Source organism: Scatophagus argus, chromosome 9 (assembly GCF_020382885.2).
Source record: "Scatophagus argus isolate fScaArg1 chromosome 9, fScaArg1.pri, whole genome shotgun sequence".
NCBI classification, from domain to species: domain Eukaryota; kingdom Metazoa; phylum Chordata; class Actinopteri; family Scatophagidae; genus Scatophagus; species Scatophagus argus.
In genome coordinates this window covers 11,919,599-11,937,158 of record NC_058501.1, presented here as the reverse complement: position 1 = coordinate 11,937,158, position 17,560 = coordinate 11,919,599, and the positions used below count along the sequence as shown (strand labels likewise).

The 17,560-nt window shown below is 45.7% G+C and overlaps 1 protein-coding gene across 2 annotated transcripts; it reads right to left on the bottom strand.

Moving 5' to 3' along the window:
• Window positions 1-129: 129 nt before the first annotated feature.
• On the bottom strand, window positions 130-15,788 carry arid1aa (AT rich interactive domain 1Aa (SWI-like)). Of its 2 annotated transcripts, none has more exons than XM_046399080.1 (20): window positions 14,573-15,788; window positions 11,820-12,044; window positions 11,108-11,707; window positions 10,889-10,984; window positions 9,947-10,187; window positions 9,416-9,505; window positions 9,148-9,318; window positions 8,309-8,642; window positions 8,073-8,218; window positions 7,901-7,986; window positions 7,547-7,756; window positions 7,250-7,454; window positions 6,926-7,079; window positions 6,606-6,775; window positions 6,286-6,499; window positions 5,476-5,601; window positions 4,708-4,804; window positions 3,651-4,488; window positions 3,371-3,501; window positions 130-3,273 (listed from the first exon to the last, which is right to left on the bottom strand). In XM_046399080.1, the coding sequence occupies exons 1-20, from the start codon at window positions 15,491-15,493 to the stop codon at window positions 1,420-1,422; spliced, it is 6,909 nt and encodes a 2,302-aa protein (XP_046255036.1). In that variant the 5' UTR covers window positions 15,494-15,788; the 3' UTR covers window positions 130-1,419. The 2 variants fall into 2 exon arrangements, with proteins under 2 accessions (XP_046255036.1, XP_046255037.1); XM_046399081.1 differs by having other exon boundaries at window positions 6,606-6,769.
• Between the last annotated feature and the right edge of the window lie 1,772 nt (window positions 15,789-17,560).

Below are 17,560 nucleotides of genomic sequence, written 5' to 3'. Positions count from 1 at the left end.
CTTTTGAATCCACTGAGTAGATCCATGTGAAAATACATGTATTTCAGAAACTGACTGGAACCCAATTTTGTATTAATTCACATTTGTGTGATTTAAAGGGTTAATTATTTCAAAAGAACAAAACCATCAAACAGCTTACGAAGATTTAATGTACATTTATTCTTACCACGTGGAACATATAGTATAAAGATTTCATACTGAATAAATGATATTCATTGAGCCAAAAAAAGGGAAAGGGAGGAATTTACATGTCGTCTTAGCTACATAGTCTGAAATACAAATATGCAGAATCCATGACTGAAGAAAAATTGTCAAATGTGTACTTCATCTAGTTTATTTTCGTTGTACCAGGAGATAACAGGTTTGAGCCGTGTCTGCCATACTACGGAGCTGTGGAGACCAGAAGAGTGGGTCTAATCAGCAGGGACTGTAGGTCACAGACCAAACTCACGTCAGCCTCAATCCCTCACCGATAACAAGTGTGAGAATAGTGACACAGACAGAGACAGACACAGAGAAAGGAAGTGTAATGTACAACATTATATATACACTACAGCAAAGCTGTATTTGAAGTTGAAAACCAGTCCTAAGAGGTGATTTCTTTTCATAAGGGTATTCATACAATCAAGGGATAAGAGGAGGTAAGGGTGTTGTAGGTTCTTGATACTTTGGGGAAGAAAGCCATTTTCTGTTTAACACCAAACTAAAATGACCTCAAAACTCTAGAAGAGTTGTATCTTCTGCTTCTGTGTGAAACGTGTGTTACAGAATGCTTACACTCAAGAGCAGTACGGTACAGAAAATGTCCTACAATCTACTGCACACTGCACAGGCCTCCCTGGTGAAGGTGTCTATTGACAGCACTTTGTCTACTGTCGGGCTGACTTGTGAGAATCCAACTACAACAACTATAACCAGTAGGCCACTTGTCAGTCTGCTTCACCTCAGTATGTCAACCACTTATAGACTCATTGTGCCCTCGAAGGGAGAGCTAGGGCACACTGTGTCTCCCAAACTCACTGTAAACGAGACAGCAACTTTGGTTACAGTTTTTGTTTTTCAGCTATTTATTTATTTATTTATCATTTATTTATCTTTATTAAAAAGTACTTTCCCCAAGTGCAGAACAGTCTCCCAACCGTGGTACTCTGCTCTGTGTCATCCAGTTGGCATTCATGTTGCAAGTAGTGTCACTTTGTGGGCATCTCTGGTTTGTAATCCACCACAGCTCTGTGATTACCCTCCTCCAGCAAGGACGGCCTGGGGAGGGCTCAGAGAATGGAATCTGAAGGATTTTCATAAATTAAAGACAGTCACTTGAATTTTCCTTGCCCTGTTACACACACAAGCCAGGCTTCCAGGAAAGAGGGGATTGGGGATAAAACCCCCAAAAAGTGGAGCCACGGCTCCCTACAGCTGTCATGACTGGCCAATCAAAAAGAGTACATCACAGATAACATGAGAAACCAGCGAGTTCATAAGGGGAGACACTGAAAGGTCGAGGAGTCGGGACTCATGTAGTGTGAACTCTGAGTGGTTCTCCTCCACCTTGGCTAAGGCGTGCAGAGCCCGGGCAGCTCTCCGCATCATGTCCGGACTTGTGGGCTCGAAGTGCATCCCCTGTAGGTGTAGTAGAGAGCTCTGACTCTGCTGAAGCTGTGTGGCAGCCAGACTATCCTCCAGGAAGCCCAGCAAGTTGCCCACGCTGCCTTTCTGAACAGCGATTGCTCGGGCTGCCATAGTATCACCCTGGGCCAAGTTGGCCAACAGGACCACGGCCATCTCCCTGCAGACTGCAATCTTCCTGTCTCCGATAAGCCGCACAAGGTTCCCGTACAGCTTTTCCAACCGACTGAATGGCGGAGTGGCCAAGATGAGGTCCACATTGTTGTCTTGGATGCTTAGTTTGCTTAGCGTCTCCAGGACCAGTCTCTGAGGTGATAAAGCACTGTGCGGGCCCAGTGTGGGGAAAGGGTCCTGGGCCTCTGCTGAAGGGCAGACAGCCCAGTGGAGAAGACCATCCAACAGAGGCAAGCAGATGCTCTCAGGGTAGATTGAAAGGTTGAGCTGGCCTGAGATGTTCGCCAAAGTGACCAATGTGTTCTCCCTCAGAAGCCCCAAGCAGTCCCACCACCATTCATCCCTTTGGCCCATTCCCTCATCTGAATCCTCATCTTTCTCGTAGGTGAGCGGAGCCTGCTTACGCTCAGGGTGCCTGTGGTGGAGCAGGATCAGGCGTCCCAACAGCAGTAGCAGCCCTGGATGTTTGGACATCTCGTGGTCATTGCCTGGTACAAAGGAGAGGCTGCGGACAATGTTGGAGATACAAATGCAGCGGCGGGCTAAAGAATCCTGCCAGTTAGCCAGTGCAATGAGAGGGCCCTCGTCTTTACTGTGAGGCTCATCCTCCAGGATGGTGCCAGTCTGCTGTGCCTTCTGGGTTAAAAGACTGCCAGGAGAAAGAATGGATCTATTATTCTCCTGATGACCGTCAGAATCAGTTTTCCTCTCTTCACTGCCGAGCGAAGGGCTAGCCTTCTCTGAGACTGCTGCTTTCTCTGAAGAAGATGTCTCTTTGTGCCTTTCTTCTTCATCCTGATGTTTCCGTTTCTCTTCCTCAGTTGGCAAACCATTTTCCTGCATCTCTTCTTCTGGGACTCGTCGCCTCAGCAAAACCGGGGGCACTGGTATTCGTTCTCGTGGTTCCAAGAAGTCTTTGCGTGGTTCAAAGTGAGTCTGGATGTGTTCTGTTGAGTCTCCCCCACCAGCACTCCAATGAAGCAGCCCACTGTCAAACTCTTGCAGTTTGCCATGATTATTGGACTGGCCTGCCACAAATGGGTCTTTCTTTCGTACCACCTTAAGAGGAAACTTGTCAAACTTGCTGGCCTGTTTGGGTCTCTCATGAGCAGCTAAGGATTGCAATGAGCCATTCTGTTCAGATGACACACCCTTGCTCTTCCTGTCCTCATCTTCTGTTTTCTCCTCTCGACCACGAGACTCAGAGTACTGATCTTGTGCTTCCTCCTCTTTGACATGAGCTGGCCCCCCTCTCTCCTGTTCCTCCTCTTCTTCATCATCTTCTTCCTCTTGTTCCATGTTCTCAGCCTGTGCTTCCTCTTCCTCTTTGTTGTTCCAGTCTCGTTTCAAGGCATCAGGGTCAAGTAGTGTCCTCTGGCCAGGGTCTCCCACCTCGTACTCCCGTAGAATGCCAAAGATTTCAATGAGGCAGCGTCTGAAATACTCAACCACCAACTCCAGCAGACCAGGCAACTAAAGAAATAATATAAATATAGAAAATATTAGACTAGATAACTAAACATAGCGCACTGTTGGAAATCATCATTAAGGGCTCAATGTTGAGTCTCACCGTGTTGAGATCAAAGGTGGAAATAGTGCTGTCATCATACAGAAGAATGTTGATGGTGTCCAAGGCCCACGTACTCTCACCCAGTAAACCAGACTTTAAAGACATCATGACTCTCCAGGCCTCTGGAGTTCCTAAGAAGTCAAGACAAAAAAAGAAAAACAAAAAAATTGGCACCAAATACTCACTATTCAACAACTTGAAACTTGGCAGTGTTCTCAATGATAAAGAAGGTCAACATGGTTGGATGGATGGCCTCAATATTTACAAACTATACTCATACCGATATCTTTCACGGTGAGTCTCCGACGTGGTTTCAGAACAGGAAGGGTAGCTTCTACAGAGCCTGGAGGAAAAGGCATGTCTCGCCTGATCAGAGGCGACTGCACTGGAGGGGGCACTATGTGAGATGCAGGCACTGGAGGGCCGGCCTTCTGCATCTTCATTACTCCATGCATATAGGGAGATTTACTAGGTGATGTCCTGCTCTCCATGGGGCGTGGCATGGATGCTGGGCTGGACACCTGTGGAATGTGGTTCTGCACACCCTGAGGGGGTTGGTAGTTGGACTGTACTGACCGAGGCATAGGTTGGCCAGGTCCCGCTGGACCATAAGGGGGTTGCCGTGGGCCCATCTGACCTCCCCACTGGCCATCATGATTCATGCGCTGTTCTGATGACATCATCTCCTCTGAGCGGTTCATGCCAGGGTAACCGGGACCCTGGGGTGGGCCCCCAGGGCCACCCTGACGGCTTGGGTAGCTCTGATAGTTGATGTCTCGCGGTCCCTGCCACATACCTCCCTGAGGACCCTCAGGGCCTGACTGCATCATCTGAGGAGGTATGTTGGGCTGAGCATTCGGCCCCGACGCCGTCTGCATTCGTTCACGACCAAACGGAAAAGGGAACTGATTGCCTGGGCCAGGTGGACGGCGATCAGAGCCAGGGTAGGGCCCAGTGCCGCTGTACTGATTGTACGTCTCCTGCTGTCCTGAAGAGGGTGCAGAGGTACCTCCTTGCTGTTGCTGCTGTGGTGGTTGTCCACCATGGAAGGGCCCACTGTACTCTGTCTCATGACGTTTCGATGGAGGGTAACCTCCTTCCACAGGACGCTTGTAACTCTGCACATAACAAAAGGTACAGAGAAACAATCATTTCAAAAACATTGCAAAAATGAGTACATGGGTTCACAACACTTTTTCTATTCAGAAACATGAAAAAAAGCTCACAAAAAACACACTAAAACAAAAATAATAATAATTTTTTTAAAAAAGGAACGCTGACATTATTTGGTTCTGGTGTATTGACAACAGTGTGAGTGGTGCAGATGGATCATTGACCTGTTGTTGTTGTGGGTACATTCCAGGCTGCTGATTTGGGTAGGCGCCAGTAGGGGGCGTTCCCTGTCCAGGATACTGATTACCATAGGAATCATGCCTGCAAACATTGCACCTTGTAAGTTTGACCATGAAAATACTCACTCACACACACACGCAAACACAGCACAATACACATACAGTATAATGGTGTATAGTGTTGAATTTAAGACCAAATGACAGCCAGTTGTTTTGTTTAAAAGCCTCATTCTCAAATACATTATACCACAATCTCCATTATATTTGTTCTCAGTTGTATCAACGTAATTCATTACCCCCCCCCAATCTATAAAACCTTTATTAAATATAATGGGCATGTGGGAATCTTGAATATGAATATCCAACTCTTTTTGTTTAATGTACTGCTCACAAGACAAGTTAAATAAGATTCACAGATCACAGATCACAGACACTCCACATAAAATAATGCCAAACCAAAAAGCTGAGATTAAAGATTTTATCCATGCAGGGCAACAAAATTATACTATTCATGACGTGATCGTGTTCTGATGAATATTTCTCACAATATAAATATCCCAATAATGTGAAATTATATTTTGTCTGATTACAACCAGATGAAATAGGTTGTCTTGTAACAACACCAAAGAACCCTCACTTCTAGCATTGCTGAAACCATCTAAGACTCACAGAGACAATACATTTCTTTAATGTGCCCATTGAAACTAGCTTTAAACCTATGAAATTTGGCAAATAAGTACTATGTGAACTGACCTTGGTTGCTGTGGTGGGAAGCGATTTGGCGAATACATCCCCGTGTCAGCGTTGGCAGGCATCATAGGGTTTGGCTGAGGAGCACCGGATCCCATGTTACCCTCTGGGCCCATCGCTTGCTCTGATCTGGGAAATCAGAACAACACAAATGGTATGTTTTTCCATATTTTGCTACGCACTGGCATACAAATTATGCAAAAGTTCATCAAAAAGACCACAATGATATAATAAATTTTACGATCACAATTTGTTGCAATTTAGTATGAGCTACTGGCCAAAATTTGATTTTCATCCTCTTTTTTTTATTTTTTTATTTTTTTTATCTGGCCCTTAAGCCTGTGACTACTGTAGCTTTTTGTCTGTCTCAACCAACCAATGCATTTCACCCCGAATTTGAAATATAGACTCAGGTTAAACAGCACAGCTTATTAGCTTATTAAGGGCGAATTATTTTTCAGAGCATCACAAATATACACAGCCCTCTTCTGGCACAAACACCAGTAATTTATGTGAGTGAAATATATAGTTAAAATATATAATAAATAAATGAATATTAAAAAGTCATAAAGCAGGATGACAGGTTACTGTTTCATAAACAATACAGAGTAAAGTGGACCCATAAGATGTGCAGACATGACAGCAACATGACACATGCTACAGTCCCACCACATCTTCCATTTCAAAAATATTTTTTTTTTTTCCAGGTGTGTGTTGTTGGAAGATTGTATTGTATTTGTTTCCACAACAAAACCACGTCAAACAGTACATCATTAATTCAAAGCAGGGTTAACTGTGTGAGAAGATTCTTACCTCCTGTCATAGCCTGGTCCATAAGGATACTGCTGTCTGGGCCCCATCGGCATTGTGCCCATGGCCCCAGGCGGACCCCGGTTGAATGGAGGCTGTTGTTGTTGCTGCTGCTGTTGTGGTGGTGGCGGCGGCTGCGATGGCTGCGACTGCTGCGGCTGCTGTTCACCCACCCCACTGTTAGGGCCCTGGTTAGCAGGTAGAAACTGCTCCCCAACTGGAAATGCAATTAGAATTAAAGCCCACTCAGAACTGATTTACTGAACAGGTAATTGTGGACGTACTTTTGTTTTAGGATAACACAATCGATTCAGCGTGCTCACCTTTCCGCATGTTACAAAAGGGGTCCTTGTTGGGTTCGTAGGTGCCCATGCGCCCTTGCATGTCTGGTGTATTCATGCCAGACTGATAAGCTGAGTTGGGTGTCATGTTTTTCCTTGGGAAAGCAGGGTCATTTCCTTCAGAGAAGGGGTCCTGCAGGTTCACGCTGCTCCTACAAGGAAACAGAGGTAAGGGGGAGGGGAAATTAGGAAATAAGTGGGAAAGACAGAAAAAAGGCATAATGAAATTAGTTTCTTTCATTAAAACGTCTTATAGAAGGTAGATTAAATTGGTAAAATGAGAGGTGTTTAACGACAGTCACCTGGACCCAGGTGGCATGGGGGGCATCTGGGTATGAGGAGTAGAGGCTGGGGTGGGAGGTTTTAGGTCTCCACCTTCAGCCATGGAGCTGCTAGTGGACTGAGGTGTCTGAGGACCCTGCAGAGAACCTGACCCAGCTGTGGAGCAGAGGGACGCTTCAGTTCGGAATAAGAGAGAAGACAGACAGGGTACATTACATTAATGACACTAAAGCACAACAAATTATGTGTTCATGTTGGTTTGAAACTGTTTGGTTGCAGGTCACAGCATTGGACCTGCACTGAAGTGTGTTCATGTGAAAAGATTTCATGAGGACAAGTCTAACCTGGAGACGGGGGCTGGACCTTAGCAGCTTGGTTCTTTTTGTTGTCTGTAAAAATCTCAGGAGGGGGGTCCTCACCGCGCTCAATTTTGCACTCAAACGCATACAGACATTGGATGTACTGTTTCTTCAAAGAACTGGCAGCACTGCTGGATGTACCCACGTTCAGGGAAGCAGCCAGATCACGCCATTTCTTATTCTTATTCACCTGGGAAACACAATTTCATATCACAAATTACAACAGGGGGCCAGCAATTAATGTATTTTGGAAGTTATTGTTGTTAATTATGCCATGCTGACCTGTGTCATTCCTCCAATCTCTTTAACTGACATATACAGCAGGAAGAGGTCAAGGGGTTTGCGTCCGACAGCGGGCAGGTTGGTCATGCCCATTGCTTTCTCTTCAATGAAGGCCAAATAACGGTCCACCCACATCTTCCTGTCCGGCTCTTGTCCCAACTCATACAAGCGTGTTATCTTTTCATTGGTTGTGGTGGAAGAGTTGGACTTCTGTTTTGTGCATGAGAAATGAAAGCATTTTAAAACAGCGAGGAAATGCTAAAGTTGCCCCTACAGAAGATATCTGATGTGTTTGATGTGTTTCAGCAATTAAAAAAGAAATATTTTTGTTAGAACATATATAACACAGGTTACCTTAGATTTGGACTCTGGCTTGGCTGTTACAGTCCCATCTACTTTGTTATTCATTTTATTGTTCACCTCTGGGCTTGAGGCCATACCTAGACACAACGATAGGGCATTATATTTGAAGCTGCCACCTTAAAAGAAAAATAAAGCTAGGTGGAGTCATTTCCGTATTACTTACCACCTGAGTTATTGGCCATGTTTGGCCCCATTGGGTAAGGTGATCCACCTTGTGTGTTCATCATTCCAGGCATGTTGTTCATAGGAGGGCCATATGGTGAGCCGGAGCCCATCATGCCTGGAGACATATTGGGATAACCAGGCATCCTGAATGGAGGAGAAAACATATGAACACCTGGTATTCCTCAAAGTCTGTGGAAGCAAGGCAAGCATTTTTAACATTTATCATGAACTAACCGGTTGTGCATGGAGTTGGTGGCAGGGTGTTGCATGGCTGCGGGGTCCTGGGGCTTTCTGTTCATGCCTGGGGGAGGACACATTCCTGACCCTACCTGGGGCGGCATGTTGCCCATGTTAGGAGGCATGTTTGGACCCATGTTGGGGCCCATATTTGGACCCATGTTGGGGCCATAGGGACGTGCCCCCATTTGATTAGGAGGCATTCTTCCCGGAGGCATGCCAGTATATGGCGGTCCACCACCCTGCCCTGCCATAGGGTTCATTGGGCCCATGGCTGGCCCGGGGTAGCTTGCGTTAGGCATGTTGCCATAGCCAGGTTGCCGGGGATAACCTAAGGATGACATTATCACAAAAAATCAGTCATGGCTATAGCTGTTTACTGGTCTAACATAATCACTGCAGAATCAACATAGAAGTTTGTATCAACATCAAAAGTGGATCGTTACAGCCATGAGTCCTGAAGAACTGTGGTGAGACAGACTTTTTCCCTACAGTGTGCTAGAAGAGAAAGCTATGCACCCAGAGCAACAAGCCTCCGTCACAGTCTCAGCTCTACTGACAGGAGGCTCTGCTACGTCAGCTGACTCTCTGCTTCACAGCTATAAATAGCTGCAGCAGAGACAGAGGGAGGGACCAATGATAGCATGATATTCCTATGAGGCAGGAAGATATATTCCATATGTTTGTTTAATGGGACATGTATACCAGAAAACTTCTCAAATAGATAGTAAATTCAGTGAATAACCTTACAAATTCAAACCTTGAAAATGAATGAATCTTTTCATGACATTACAACAGAATTTCAAGGTAAAATTATCAAATCTGAAAGCACATACCTTGGGGGCCATATTGTCCTCCCTGCTGTCCATAGCCACCCATGGAGTTGTTCTGCTGATATGGACCCATCCCAGGATGCATCTGTCCCCCTGACGACTGCCGCGGCGACAGTGCAGAGGCTGACTGGGGGGAGCCATAAGGGGGCATTTGGGGGTTTCTCTGCATAAACCCTGAAAGAGGGCAAGAGAGGGAGACAGTGCTCAGATTCAGGTGCTACAGGAAACTATCCTGACATGGCCTTGACTTTGAGTTTAGAATGCAGCATACCTCTGTCCTGGGCCATAGGGGACTGACTCATTGCAGGGTGCAGACTCCCATCTGACTGCACACTTGATGGTCTAGGAGGCATCTGGGTCCCTAAACAATAATATTTAAATCAGGTTAGTGTGAATTTAAAAAAGAATACACGACAGCTACTGTGGTTATAAGGTAGGTGTCATATTTGAAAGAAAGTCAACATCCCACCACTCTCAATGCCATATTCGGCATTTTTACACCTGCATGTTTTGTGTGGTGTGGTGTTTTTTTCTAATTTTATGACAACTTAAGGGGAAATTTTAAATTGAAAAAATTGGAAAAAAATCAATTAATAGTGCTGTTTTGTTAGTGTTCTCCACCGAATACACAGAAATTAGTTTGAATTACAGTCAATATGCAGTGCATTTCCCCTTGAAATGGAAAAACAAACAAAAAAAAAAGACAAAATCTAAAGTGCAAGTATTTTAATGTCTAGACCACAATGCCAAAATTCTGCTATTGTTCATGGGTCTCATTTCACAGCACAAGGGATCAGCCGACCTGGCATGTTGGCGGGTGACAGCGGCCCTGCGCGTGGAGTGCTGGCGCTGGCAGGGGAACCAGCTGGGGATGGCGAAGGCCCTCGGATGCCTGGCAGGTGGGGAGATGTGTGAGGTGAGAAGGGCGACTGGGCCTGGTTACTCTGCTCGCCCTGGCTGCTTGACACACCTGACGTGCTCACACCAGGACTCAGAGCACCCTCGGTACCTGTAGGCAGGTCATCGATGGACCCTGACAGGTCCTGAAAGAACATAAAGGAAGAGAAGAGGTACAGTCAACGAACATGGTGTATTACACAAAAAAGAAGATGACAACTTAGATTCAGCTCTTGTGAACTGTAACGCAGATTTTATAATTAGCATTTTTACATGTAGAAAGAAAATAATTGTAACGTCTATCCCATACACTGGCTATAGTATTAGCATGTTGCAATTCCCTCTCTGCAGTTTAGATATGAGCGGCACACATAAATACTACACACACACACACACACACACACGCACCCAGAGGCCTTTGTCCTTATTTATCTCTTTCAAAGGAAAAAAGAGTGTGCAGAAGTGCCGGGGGTTGTCATGGTTACCAAGGTTTGTAGAATGAGAGCTGAGTCAGCATGTAGCAGCAGCCTTGCCATGTGATTTCAATACACAAACAAACTCTCCTGTGTTCACCTCAGACTTGCCCATTTACACAGCACCTATTTTCTCAAGCATCAGCCACTCAGCCATCTCTAAATATACACTAGCATACAGAAGCACACAAGTCTAAAATCACACAGCAGCATGCAGCAAAATGTAAACTAACACAAAGGGACTTTTAAATGTGATGAGCCTCATAATGCTCTACATTTGATGAGTACTAAAAAGAATATTTCTTGTGTAATAAAACCTACAGTGTGAAAAGAGCTTTTTATGTTCCTGCAGTGACATAACAAGCATAACTGACCGGAAGGCTGGAGGGGCGGCCTTGACTGTCCTCCGTGCCAGATTTAGGCTGAGTGGATGGAGGGGCACTGGACTGAAATGAGTCCTGGGATACCTCCTAAAGAGATATCAGAACACATGCTTAAGTTTACCGCTAGGTTTATGGGAAAACATGTCTGTAAATGCATGCCAAGAAAAGTGATTAAGTATGACGAATATGAGCCCAGTCTGAGTGTAGTACCTGCTGTGGTGGAGGGAAGCGCTGATAAGGTGACTGTTGTGCTTGCTGCTGCTGCTGCGGGTTCTGTGGATATGCGGCAGGTTGGCCTTGTGGGTGTTGGCTGTGTCCTGGTGGCTGCTGTGGAGGCTGAGGCTGTGCCTGTTGTTGCGAGGGCGGCTGCGGAGGTCCCTGTGTTGATCCAGGGTAGCCTGACTGGCCCTGTGATCCAGGGGTATCCTGGGAACCTGGCTGCTGTGGGGCCTGGCTGGGAGGACCCTGCTGTTGGGTGTACAGAGACTGGCCAGACTGTGGGCCTGAGGCTTGGGAATAAGGTGGCTGTGACTGTGGTGGGCCCTGTGGTGGACCTGGCAGTGGCCCTTGGGACTGCGGGGGCATGTGGGGCTGCTGATAGGCTGGTCCTCCCTGGGTGTGTGAAGCAGATGTTGGAGGAGGATGGGGTTGCCCTGGATAAGGGGCCTGGCTACCCGGTTGTCCTTGTGGGTTCTGGGAATAGGGGGTTTGTGGCTGGCTTGGGTGAGAAGTCTGACCAGGCTGGCTGTAATATGGTGCCTGGCCCTGAGAGCCATAGTTTCCTGGTCCCTGCTGTCCATAAGATCCCATCTAAACAGAATAATGTAATACATAACACTTCAAACACAACTGAAAAAATACAGATATTTAAAAAATGACGAAAGTAAGGGCTTAAATCTGAAGAAGAAAAATAATACAACACCTGTGGACCAAATGGCATGCCTCCCATGCCTGCAGGTGTACGTCCTTGCATTCCCACTGGATATCGCTGGGGACCTGGAGGGCCATAACCCTGGCCAGGGTAACTGGGCCCCTGTTGTGGACCTGTGGAAGGGCCTTGTTGCGACTGCTGACTGTATGGACTGCCTGTTCCGTATGGTTGACCCCTCATTTTTCCCATTGGGTCCATAGGACCGGGTGGCTGGACCTGGTAAGAACACAAGACAATGCACAGTCAACAAACAGAGCAGCACAGGAGAAATCCAAATAGCAAGTGCAACAACTTACATGCAACTCTCCCCATTCTTAAACAACTTTATTATGCCACTACAGTGTGTTCTTCTACTTGGCTGCAGTGTGTCACTTTAGTAGCACTAAAAGTGTAAAAACAAGCGCCAATGAATGAGAAAATTGTTCTTTTTTCATCTTATTTCCCACGGTCATTACCCAGGGTTATTTTTTTTTCCCACCTTACTTTGCCATAGTTTCGGAAGTCAACAGAGCTATATATATCTACTTTCGAATGGAGGGCAGTCTGCCCAATCTTAAACATATCCCAGCTGTGCTCCTGTTTTGAGTCTGGTCCAAGTAGCTTTTTTCCCCCTGAGAAGGCAGTTTGGCTCTGGATGAATGACACCAGAAATGAAGGAAACACTTTCACAACAGCCGGCAAGAGTGAAAAATGCACAAGAGTGTACTCTGTCTATAATAACCCAACAGTTAGCATGAACGTTTTTCTCAGGTAAAGACTGGGTGGTTTGCCTAAATCATCAACATAGTCAACTTACTTTTGTGTAATTCTAGTGTCTTAAAGGATCCAATTATTCCCTCACCTCCACCAAAACTGTTCGGAACTATAAAAGGTAGGGATTTTAAGATCATTTAAACTGGAGAACGACGTAAAAGTGTCCCCTTTCATTACATCAAGTGAATTCCCACATGTGCACTTTGCTGAGAAGAGCATCATCAGTTTAACATCAGCCTTCTACAAATAGTATGCAAAATGCCTTACTTGACATTTTGCAGATCCAAGATAATGAAGTGAAATAAATAAAAGCAGCACATGGCTAATCTGCATAAGACAGAGAGGAAACTCCCTTGGCTCATGAGAGATGGTGGACTGCCTTCTGATTGGCTTGAGGGGAGGATTGGGGGGAATTCTTTACAGGCACACAGTCAAACTTGTGTGGCATGCCAGACACAGCAGAATCACTCACACACATATCCTCACAGGCTGAGGTCAAAACTTCTTTTTGTTACTGTGTGACAAATTACATTATGAAAAACAAAGGTGTCCTAGCCTGTAATTTCTTTATCTATGGAACATCAAGGATACCACATAATGTAGTGTGTAAATATGTAACAAGAAAACTAATAAAAGAGCAGGTGCTGTCTTAAGCCATTATGTTATTAACATTTAATGAACTGTAGCAACGCCATTGTGTGCTTTTTATTTAAATCAATCAACGCAAAGCTCTGTCTGTCATATACAATGATGCAGACTGCAGATGTCACAAGTTCATGCTTCAGTCATCAAAGCAGATTAAAGAACCAGTTCTGATGGTAATATTAAAACCATGATGCATGCATGCATGCTAGAATAAACGGCCAATGATCAGGATTTTTTCCCATTTCAGGAAATACTTATCATAAGGGGAAAAAAATACAAATATAAACCCCACATATCATTGATGTCCCACTTGGTCTAACTTTACATGTTACACGTTTTGTTGAAAGTGAAAAGTGGAGCAGAGGAGTAAAGCAGTCATACCTCAGGTGACCCACTGATGACTTAATGCTGTGTGTTCTTATCAGCTACTGTTGCCTTGCATCACATGTAATTATAAATGGCCATGAGCAGCGGATGAGGAGCCAATCAGATTTCAGCTAGCATGTCAACTAAAGACCAACTATCTCCTGGCTTTGACAGCAGGATTTTACCTCCACAATTCAAATCCCAGTGCAAACTGCAATCTACAGGCTACACTCACTCACTCATTTATGGCTGAATTGACTGTTTATAAGCTAACATACATGGAAAGCCCAGCAGTTTTTCCACACGGGAAAATTCATTTAATCACTGTATGAGCAAAATGTAATAATGTACACCATTTTCTAACATCGAGCAGGACATTTAAACAACTTAACCTGAACCTAAATTAGCCATTTAACTAACCGTGAGAGGCTGATTCGGCATGCAACACATTCCTTCCGTCGTAGCCACAAAATTACAGCTTATCGGACAAGAAAACAATACAGATACGAGCGCATAAGCAACTATGACAAACTAATATGCATGAGCACACCTTATCCTTCATACAGCCGTACAGTGTAAACACATTTATAACGAAATATGCTGTGAATTTAACGTTTAACACATGTAGGAACACTGGCGAAGAAAAAAAAAGATCCGCTGCTCTTCGCGGAGTATTTTCGCCCCTTTTCAAAGTCGGGCCTTCTTGGCTCCCTGAACGTCCTTAACGTTACATCGTTTCAACAACTTATATCTTCTTCAAGCGGCACTCTTCTATTGCTACATACCTTTATAGACACATTAAAAACACTTATTTAACGCTGTGGTGTAAAGGAAAAAAACACATACGAGAGGCAGCCATTTTAGAGTCTTTGCGAACTAGTATCAGACAATGGCTGGCCTGCTACGTTGTGAACTAGCTAGGAGGAGGGAAGGAGACCTGCTAAAGCCCAAATCATGTTCCTGTATTAATGTGACTTTACCTGGTTTCTAACTAGCGGCTGCCCGGCACCTCCCGGACTCATTGGCGACGGGAGATGGCTTCTTTGTTGCCAACCCGGATTGCTCCCTCCATACAGACCGCTACTGCCCATGTCAGCTGGTCCCTTACTAGCTCCTTCTTGGCTACTGTAGTCGCTAGACGGGTAGTTTGGGTATGCCCGCGTTGAGCTGGGGGAGGTTAGCAGCTTGTTGAGTGTCGGCGTGGATGTTGGTTGAGGGTTTCCAATGTTATATCTCTGGTTATTGTAAGATCCAGCCATCGCCGTGGGTCCTCCCGCTGGTGGCTGCTGCTTAACGTTAGCTGGCTGCCCCCCAGCTGTCGGCGCCTGGGTACTGCGAGGGGAGTTCATGGCGTACGCTTGGCCGGGATATGGAGTCCTGTTCGGGAATGGGTTGTAATTGTTAAACTGGTGGTTTGAAAAGCCATGGTCGTGTGAATTAGGTTGATACGGGTCCATCATGTTGCTCGACTGCACGACCGGACCCGCAGCAGCTGCCATGCCAGGGCTTTGTTGTCCGCCATGTTGATGAAAAGGGGCCCGACCGTAGTGCTGACTGTATCCGTACGAAGGTGGAGGAAAAGCGGGACCGTGGTGATGCACCAAACCGGGGTGGTTATTTCCCTCTGGTCCAACAGAGTCATTCTGGTTATTATTGTTAGCCCTGGGCGGGTTCCCATTCCCGTTCTTCATCTCAGGTTCCCCTCCTCCCCCTGCATTTCCACCGTCGGCCCCGTCCTGCAGATCCCCCCGTCCCGGCGATCCGCTGTCCAAGCCCGACTGCTTTTTGTCTGACTGCTTCTCCCCCGGTGCCAACTCCTCCTTGGGCTCTCGGTCCGGCTTTTTGAGTTCGGAAGGCGGGCTAGTGTTAAGAGTGGCGGCGCTAGCGACCTGAGCGGCCATGATATACCCCCCACCTCTCTCTCCCTCTCTCGGCGAGTCAGTCACAATCAAAAGCTAGCATTGAATATAAATAATTGTTCATAGCCATTTATCCTTGTGCCGATTCATTCCCACCCCTCACACCGGACCGAATCCGGCTTCCATCCCCCGGTTGCGGTTCCGTAATTGGGTTAGAGATATGATGGAGGCTCCATACAATGCGTAAAAAACGACAGAAATTGTTGTGGGAGTTGTGTTACTGAGCCCGGGTAGAGGCAGGGAGCGAACCCAACCAACACGAGGCTCCGCTAGATACTGCCATTTTACTGAGCCGCAGACGGCTGCAAAACATGGACCGGATCAACTCGTTTGGGGAGTGGACTTTTTGGTCTTACAACCTCATATTGTCGTTTTTTTCCACATAGGTGGAATATTTTTTCCACATGCAGAGAGTCTGATGTTCACGCAATTCTTAAATGTTGTGTTAGAAATATAAAAGAAAAAAAATCGATGTACGTTAAATAGTCAGTCTAAGAGGTTGTGCATCACAAAATACACGCACTGTGAATTTCATGACTGATCAGTGCAGGAGCAAAGTAATTAGTTATATATATATATATTTCAAGTCTGTGTACTGTGTAAGTCTGTTTACTTAGATGTGGATACCACAACCTTACAGTGTGAAGAGCCATACTGCACGCACTGCAACATGGGCATTAAATGAACCGAGATAATATAGCGTGGCTAGCAATACACGCAGTTATAATTCTCATTTGATCAAGAAAGGAAAAATAAATAATAATAGTCGTGCCCTATTTATAAATATATTCATCAAAAAAAATCTGCCTTTGTATTCTGGTGCTTTTAGTTAATTCCCAGCAGTGTTTCTGAGTGGTATTTAGGCAAGCAAAGGCAACACACACACGTTTTTTCCAGAGCAGAAGGAGGAAGCCTTGCAGCAAAACGAGACTACCAATGCACATTCCCTCTTATTCCCTCCCCTGCGTGCTCTGCTCTGCTCTCCTCTACCACCCCCTCTCCTCTCCTCTCTGTCTGTCTCTCACTCCAGCAGAAACACTCCTCTGCTGCCTGAGTGTGGGGGGATGGGTGCACAAGCTCCAGCTCTCTCTCTCTCGCTCTCTCTCACTCTAACATTGAACTATGCCGTGCAGGAGGGAAAAAAGACCTTATCTACCAGACAGAGGATGCATGACAGTTTCAAAGTCTCCAAACAATTAGAAAAATAGAGCATTTCCCCTTCTCTCCTCAGTGAAATGAAGCAGACATTTTTGGCACCCACAGGGTGTGTGCACAGCATTGAGCAGGGGTAGGATGGTAATGAGAAGTGTGTGTGTGTGTGAGAGAGAGAGAGTGACACACACAGAGTTTTTATTAAAAAGAATGAAACTATACATGATACGGTTAATGGTGCGTTTAATAGTTCGCATTGATATTGATTAAAATTCCGATTTTGGGTGTAAATGGGATAGGATTGTCTTTCGGTTTCTCTTCTCACTCTCGACACACACACACACACACACACACACGCGCCACACGTATAAACCATTTCTCTCTCTCTCTTCACACGAGACACACAAGCGCGCGCACACAAACGCACATCTACCTCTAGGGGGCTTACAGGGAGGGAAAAAAAAAGGCAGGAAGTACCAGTGAGAAGGCATACTTGATCACATGTACAAACATCGGAACACAATTTAACATTCTGCCTGACACACCCCCCTAATGCAAGGAGAGCAGAGAGCTTTGCAGGCAAGCTGTCCACATGTAATTTCACTGCCACATCATACCACACGGGGTTAATGTGATTTCCCACATCAGTGCGAGCTCGCAGTGTGGATCTCGCTTTATTTTAGTCTGAGTACGACGATGCACGAGAAGTGCATGCACGCACACCAAGCCTCGTGTCTTATGTGCGTTGTATAAGGCGGTCTAAACCGTGTGTTCAGTGCTTGAGGTGTATCTAAAATGCGGATGTTGGGTTTTGAAACTGGGCTTCACAGAATACAACAGCAGCGGTGGGAAACTGCTCTGAGCATTAAAAGAAAGAGTGTTTTAGTTGCTTTTAGG